Source organism: Mugil cephalus, chromosome 9, assembly GCF_022458985.1.
Source record: "Mugil cephalus isolate CIBA_MC_2020 chromosome 9, CIBA_Mcephalus_1.1, whole genome shotgun sequence".
NCBI lineage: Eukaryota > Metazoa > Chordata > Actinopteri > Mugiliformes > Mugilidae > Mugil > Mugil cephalus.
The window spans coordinates 3,592,133-3,599,539 of NC_061778.1; the positions used below are offsets into that span (position 1 = coordinate 3,592,133).

Below are 7,407 nucleotides of genomic sequence, written 5' to 3' on the forward strand. Positions count from 1 at the left end.
TTTAATGATTGACCCAAATCTACGTATCAACACTTGCGTTTTGGTTTTATTCATTAACTGCATATAACTTGTAAAAACAGCAGGCCTAATTAAAATTTATTTTAATGCATATAATTGTAGTGCAATAGCTTTAGTTTGTGGTTTTGGATTTATTTGGAAACTATTCTCCCAGTATGATGCTGTTTCTCGCTTTGACCACTGGATGGAAGTAAACATTCGTGTTTATAATTCAAATTCAAATTAAAACAACTCTTGTATTAGTAGCTACTGGCGATAATAAATAATAAACATGCTGCTATACATGCAATATTCATACTGGTCACTTTAAATATCCTTGATTGCACTACTACCTCTCATCTCATCTTATTTTATTCTTAAATTCTATTTTTTTTTTATTTTAACTTGTTATTCTATTTTATATTTCCTATTCTATATTTATATTATTTATATATCTCAGGTCTGTACATTTATACCAAGAGCTGCTGAACAGAATTTCGTTGTGCCTTGCATAATGACAATAAAGATTCTTGATTCTTGATTCTTGAATAATAATAATAATACTAATCCACAATAAACACAAAATATAAAGTATGAAGAAGTATGAAAAATATATAAAAGAATTGAATTAAAAAATAATAATAATTGTACACTCAAAATTTGCACAGACAAATCACTCTCTCTCTTTTTCTCCGCGCGTACTGAAAACACTTATTAGTGAAACTTTGAATCCACATTGAGGTGGCAAAATGAGTTCATGTCAGAAACTGGACACAGAGAGACATTCAGTGATACTGCTGTGTGAAAAGTTTATGTCCCTTGTATAATGACATAATATGAAAATGCAACTGTAGGGAGAGAAAGAGCAAAGGTCTCCACACCCACATCTCATGAGTTTACAGGGGCATGCAAAAAAAAAAAAAAAAACAAAAAAAAACCACACGGACTGAATTGGTTTATTTATCTACAGGACAGAGAGGAAAAGACCTCATGAGTCAAACTGGAGGGCTCTTAATTTGAAGGTCTCTAATGCGGCTGCGCGAACTACGTCAGTTTGTTATTGTCACGTGACGCCAGGTCCCTTCCTTCCTCAGACCAACCAACAGTCGCCGAGTACTTTCTAGTGAGAGCTAGAAATGATGAAATTCGAAGAAATCCACGTTGCTGATGTTTTCCTAAGACATATATAAGTAAAACTCCTGCGAACGTTTAAACCTTAAGCTAGCGGCAGCATTGTCCAAATAACTGAGGAGAAGGAAGTGCTGTAACAATCGCCTGAACTAACAGTAAGTTTTCCTCTTAAGTCTCTTGGGACGTGGTTGTGCTTCTGTTTCGCAGTTTTATCCATATATATTAATAAAATGTGATGTTTTTAGAGGAGACTCAACATAAGTGGAATTGTATTTGAACAAAGTTAAACGAATGCGACCTTTAATAACACTCGGTGCTGCTAGAATGTTTTAATGTAGAAGGAGTTGTGGAGTTGCTCCACCTCCTGTAGAAAGGACTGGATGGTCCCACACAGAAAAATAAACCAAATTATCTTTCTGAAAAGGCCAGTAAGATCTGAACCAGTCTTCCAGTGTCAAACCTTAGCAGAATTAGCATTGTTGCTATAATCCAACATATTTACATCTGTTGCTGTCTGAAGAGATGTCCTTGACGTGCACTGTCCCCATCAAATAATAACAATAACAATAAATAATAAACTTTTGCTGTTAAGGAACTGGCTCTTGCTACAGTTACTAATCTACACAAAATATAACTATCTAGGATTAGTAGAGATACTCTTCTTATATTAATGTTATATAACTGTTTCCTTTCATTGGGTTTCCTCTGAGTCTACTCTTTGTAGAACATGTGTAAACCTGTTTAACTCAGCGTTGACTTGGAGCGACAGGCTGATTATGACAGCATGGCCGTAAATAAGATGCAATCATGTGACTGTACTGGTTTTAATGGAATCAAGGGAGACTTTGATTTAATATCTGCAAATTTGAAGGCTGTGACTAACCATCAAGGCACACATTTAAACCACAGGAGAAGCTCTCACAACATCTCCTTATGTATGAAAGTATCATCTGTGGTCTGAAAATGAGTAATGCTGAGTAATGGTTAAAGGCAATGTCAGGGACACATTCACGTGTGTTCCCCTTTTACTTACTCTATATACACCAATCAGCCACAAGATTAAAACCACTGACAGGAGAAGTGAATAACATCGACCATCTTGTGACAATTCAGTGTTCTGCTGGGAAACTTTTTTGGTGTGGATGTTATTTAGACATGTAGCACCCACTTAGTCCAGTAATCTATAGCCAAACCAGGGGATACACTGTAAATTTAAAAAAGGTTTTAAGATGGAAGCACTTTTAGTTTTCTGCCTTGCTCCTGTCACACCAGTAAATCTGTGTTTTAGAAAACTGAAGTCACTCCATTTATCATATTTATTGTTAAATCTATGGTAAACCAGAAGTCGTCTCTCTACAGGTTGTTAGCATTATGCACAACAGACGGAGGGGATCCCATCTGGGCCTGCTGCTCCTGGCCTTCCAGCTGTTTCAGGTGGGTCTGGACAACATCCCTCCTGTCACTCTGGGCGTCCTGGCTCTCAACGTGTACCTTTACCTCTTCCCTGCTGCCCCACTGATGCAGGTAACACACTAATATGACTCTAAGAATAGAAATAAGAGTGGATCATTTGATAAACAGCAAAGCTGCGTGTAATGACACTGAAAAGCTACGAATGCTTCCATCTATCACGTCCGTAGACCTGTGTGAGCGTCTACCAAGCATACTGGTATGGACAATGGTCTCGACTCCTGATGTCCCCGTTCCACCACGCGGACGACTGGCATCTGTACTTCAACATGGCGTCGTTCTTGTGGAAAGGCAGCAGGCTGGAGCGGCAGCTGGGAGGAGGCTGGTTCTTCTACGTGCTGTCGGTCTTCTCTCTGCTCACTGGGGTGGTCTATCTGGTGCTGGAGGCTCTGTTAACGGAGCTCACTCTGGACCAGTCCTACAGCATGACCTGCGCTGTTGGCTTCTCGGGTATGAATTAGTCTGTTATTGATATTCCACTGGTGAATGTGTGATTTAACAACTTAAATATACTGTATCTCCTCCCATAACGGATGCTTAATACACTTAAAAGGTGACATTAACTAACCCTTTGTTTCTAGGTGTGCTGTTTGCTCTGAAGGTGCTCAATCACCATTACTACCCTGGAGGTGTGACCTATGTGATGGGTATACCTGTTTCCAATTCCTATGCCAGCTGGGTGGAGTTAGTGCTGATCCATCTGACATCACCTGGGTGAGTTACTTGTGGGGTAAAATCGATAAGGAATTCAAGGCACGTCTGAGCTGACTTCTTAGATGAGCTATGGAGATACCGGCATCAACACCAGCAGGTTACGCTTCAGTCTTCAAGGAGCAGTACACTAATGTATTATTTTTGTATTTTCTTCACTAAGACACACACATCTACTGTCACATGCAACCTTCCTACCACAGACAATTGTTTTTCTTTTAGTTCCAGTCTCTTTCTAAACTAAAATTGGCGTTGATTCGTGAACTGCCCACTAGATGGCGCTGTTTCATTAGATAGCATGTGCTTTGCTTCCTCAGGACCTCTTTCATCGGTCACCTGTCAGGTATCCTGGTGGGTCTGCTCTACACCAGAGGGCCGCTGAAGAAAATCATGAAGAAATGTGCAGGTGTGGATTTGTGTGTTTTGCGTTACTGACACTGTCATTCCTGTTAAACAACAACAACTCCTTACTTTTTAAACTGGGTGCCAACTTTGATTTCTCAAGAACGATACCACTTAGAGTGATTCTAATCTCTTTTGAGATAGAAACTTCAGAGTCTCGGCTTTCAAAAGAGACCGAGACCATGAATGAGCTCCAAAATGTTCATGAACAAAAGGCCTCAATGTTTCTACTTAGTCACTGCGTATATTTAAATAAAGATGCATAACTCATCTGTACTGAAGTCTGTTGTATTTTCCACCAGAGATTGTGACATCAAGTGGACATTGGACAGTGGACGGTTCACGGTCCAGTGGATACTTCAACTCTTCAGGCGCTACAGGTATTGACACAATAAAAGGAAGTTATTATATGCACACAGACAATATGATCATGACTTTGAGATTAAACCTGAGATTAGTGAGTTTAGTGACATTAGCCCGGGTGCTAATGAAAATACTCCTTGTGTACCAGATGTGTATCAAGTCATGGCTGGAACTGGTCAACAGTAGTGTTTTTTTTTACTTTTTAATTGAAGCTATATATACAATCTCTATTTATTTGCCTTTGATTTAAGATTAACGTCTTTATTAAGAACCGATGAACTTGGGCCTGAGTCCCACTGATGCAAGTGTTTGAGTCTTTTCTTCCTTTCTTTGAACATAATAAGAGGAATATACTATATGCCAACCTTATCCTTGCGTGTGTGTGTGTTTGTTTCTGTGTATGTGTGTGTTTAGGCTACAGAGGCCCTAGTAGTGGAAGACACTCGGGCAGTCATCAGAACGCACCAGGTTACACAACACGTCCCACAGCGTCTTACACAGGTGGACTGACGGAGGAGGAGCAGTTGGAAGCCGCCATCAGAAACAGTCTGAACGACAGAGGTAAGTGAGGAGGGTTTAGATGGACGGATACTGGCCGGAGGGAAGCTTTCACCAGTTTAAAGTCATCCCAGATAAGCGTCTGTATGTACATCTAATTGTATTTCGTGTTTTTAGGTGGAGCCAATCAGAGAAGAGCTCCTCCTCCGTATGGTTTCCACCTCTCTGAGGAAGGGACGGCTGAGGAAATCAGGTGGAGGAGACTGCAGAGGTTTGACAGATGAACTGTCAGGCAGAGAGGAGGAGGAGGAGGAGGAGGAGGAGAGGAGGATGTATCAGTGACAAGACTCAAGAGGGTCCGGTCCAAACGCTGCTTCCATAGGAGGGATGAGGAGGTACAACCACTCAGCCTGACACAGATAACAGCTCCTTTAGAGTCTGATCCTTAACGTTAAGGCGTCTCTGAGCTTCATCAGCATGTCAGCTATGGAAAGTTATGCTGGAGAGGAAGGCGCACAGTTTCTGATTTTGGAATCTGGGGATGATGAGACGTATTATTACCTTTAAAATAGCTTAAAGTAAATCTCAATATGTCCTAATACCGTGTTACAAGCAATCTCAGTGCACTTGTTTTTCTGCTTACATGAGCTCAAGACAAAACATCATTCATTTCCCTCATTAGAACTACATGACATGTCATATTCAGTATTACTATCACTTCTGTATTAGTCAAAGCTGATAATCTTTTTCTCTTTTTACAAGGACAATAACCGCTTCTCTCTCAAATTGCAAAATTATTATGAAATAAGAGACTTTTAACAACAGGATGAAACAATAGATAATTATTCTCTAATAAGCCTCTTAAATTGACCCATCACCTCCTCAAACTGTGAATAGGAAGCCAAACTGATAGGTCTTTATACTTTTATTACTACAAGTACAGAACTGTCATAAAGAACTCCTATCTCAGGACAGGGGTTAATGAATGTTTTCTTGGTGTATTTCAGAAGGGTCGCATGGGGCTGTGTATTGGCACATTTGTAATAAAAATGCTTTTTTACTGCACCTGTGTCTGAGTTCATTAATGCCGACCAGTCGTCCACCTGCAAACTCATGACTCACGTCCTCCACGTGTAATTGCATCATTTTTACTCAAACCCTTAGCTCCCGCAGACTTTGCTTGTTCAACATCACCGTACAATTCACCAGTGAAGCCGTCTGTAAGCAAAGTTATAAAGCAACTTCTGAGAAGTACATTGCTGGCTGTGATTCCCCTAAAGCCCCGAGGCATGATGGGAAGTAGGACAGCTTAAATTAGAGCCAAGAAGCCCGGCGAGCCACACATCACCACACATGGGTCTAAAACCCTGTCGCTGTAGATTTAATGGAAATCCAACTCCCGTCCCCTGACGTTGGCGTCTCCAGTCGGAGGTTGGGTGTTGAATGTCCTGGCTCAAAGTCACAGCAGGTGGAGGTGTAACTATTTTGACACTGGATTTGTTTGACAGTTCGCATTGCCGCTGCCAAGGGGAGCGTGGGAGCCGAGTGGAGCACGGGGGCCTGGCAGAACATGAATGGGGGAGGCTGTGGAGTGACAGGATGGGGACGGGGATGACACACGCTGCACAGCAGATGCTGCCGCTGCGATCCCGTCTGTCTGTAGCATGGGCGCGCGTTAAAGGCAGTTCTTGGCGTGGTTGGTGGTTTCATGTCTTTCTTCGTGTCTGCGTGTGTCAGGAAAGTTCTGTCTCCGTTCGTCATATCACATCACACCGCCTCTGTGAGAACGGATGCAACCGATTGGCCCTGTGAAGAACTCCACCTGCTGTGTCTCTGTCACTGAGCATTACAGATAAAACTGCGAGACGCGCTCCCCTCCTGCTTCACACATGCAGGCGGAGTTCAGTTGACCTTTTAGAGTGATACAGAGGTTCAGCTACGGAACTGGTTCTGATTCAAGACTGGATCCCTGGCCTTGAATCTGTTTGTCATCTTTCTGTTCAGGTTGTACATAGGGATGGGTTTTCTTCGAAACGGTGCCGGTACTAAAAAAAAATATATATATAATATAAATACAACTAAAATTAAGAAATAAATGAACCAATATAAAATAAAAGTCACAACAAACTGTATTAATTACCGTCATAAAAACAGTGGTGTGGGGTCTCACAGGTTATCAAAGACACTACATTTCTCAGCTTTTTTAAAAAATGCATCTTTTTGAGATGAAGTACGGTCAAACTCTTTACCCCACATTTTCACTGCGCACGTCTGCAGCGTGTATGAGGTGTAGCTGTATGGGGCCAGAACACTGACTTCAGTCCTTTCCATTTAAAAAAGAATTTGGCATTGGAAATAATATTTGGCATTTTAACAAAAGATTTCTGTCTTTTTCACTGTCACTCGTTTTCAGTTTCGATAATTTAATTTTTCAGTTTCAACTTACTGACAGGATTTTGGTTTGGGACCTTCACGTGGGACCTCGCAGCACAAATCCTAGCTAAGCTAAGCTAAGCTAGCTAAACAAAGTAGTTGCCTAGTAATGTTGCATTGATTTGGTCCTTATAAAGCGTAAGATATAATTTAATGCTCCAGAATCCTACGTGAATAACGGCAAAAGGGAATAACAGACTCGGTTGGGGAGCTCCAGGCGAACTGGTTCCGTTCGTGTCATCTTTCGGTAGCAAGAGGCTAAAATAAAAAAAATACACTAAAATAAAAATTGTAAAAAGACAGAAAACGTTTGTTACAATGCGAAAGATTAAAGTCAGGTTCACTTCCATCCATGCAAGTGGAAAACTGCACAACAACAGAGCAAAGGAGCGGTAGTTAAAA

At 41.1% G+C, this 7,407-nt stretch overlaps 1 protein-coding gene across 1 annotated transcript; it reads left to right on the top strand.

The window, feature by feature from the left end:
• The first annotated feature begins 1,061 nt into the window (after positions 1 to 1,061).
• Positions 1,062 to 5,637, top strand: rhbdd1 (rhomboid domain containing 1). Its single transcript, XM_047593294.1, has 8 exons — positions 1,062 to 1,283; positions 2,488 to 2,652; positions 2,769 to 3,048; positions 3,180 to 3,312; positions 3,627 to 3,715; positions 4,014 to 4,091; positions 4,489 to 4,635; positions 4,750 to 5,637. Exons 2-8 carry the CDS (start codon positions 2,500 to 2,502, stop codon positions 4,854 to 4,856), a joined length of 987 nt encoding a protein of 328 aa, XP_047449250.1. The 5' UTR covers positions 1,062 to 1,283; positions 2,488 to 2,499; the 3' UTR covers positions 4,857 to 5,637.
• Positions 5,638 to 7,407: the final 1,770 nt, after the last annotated feature.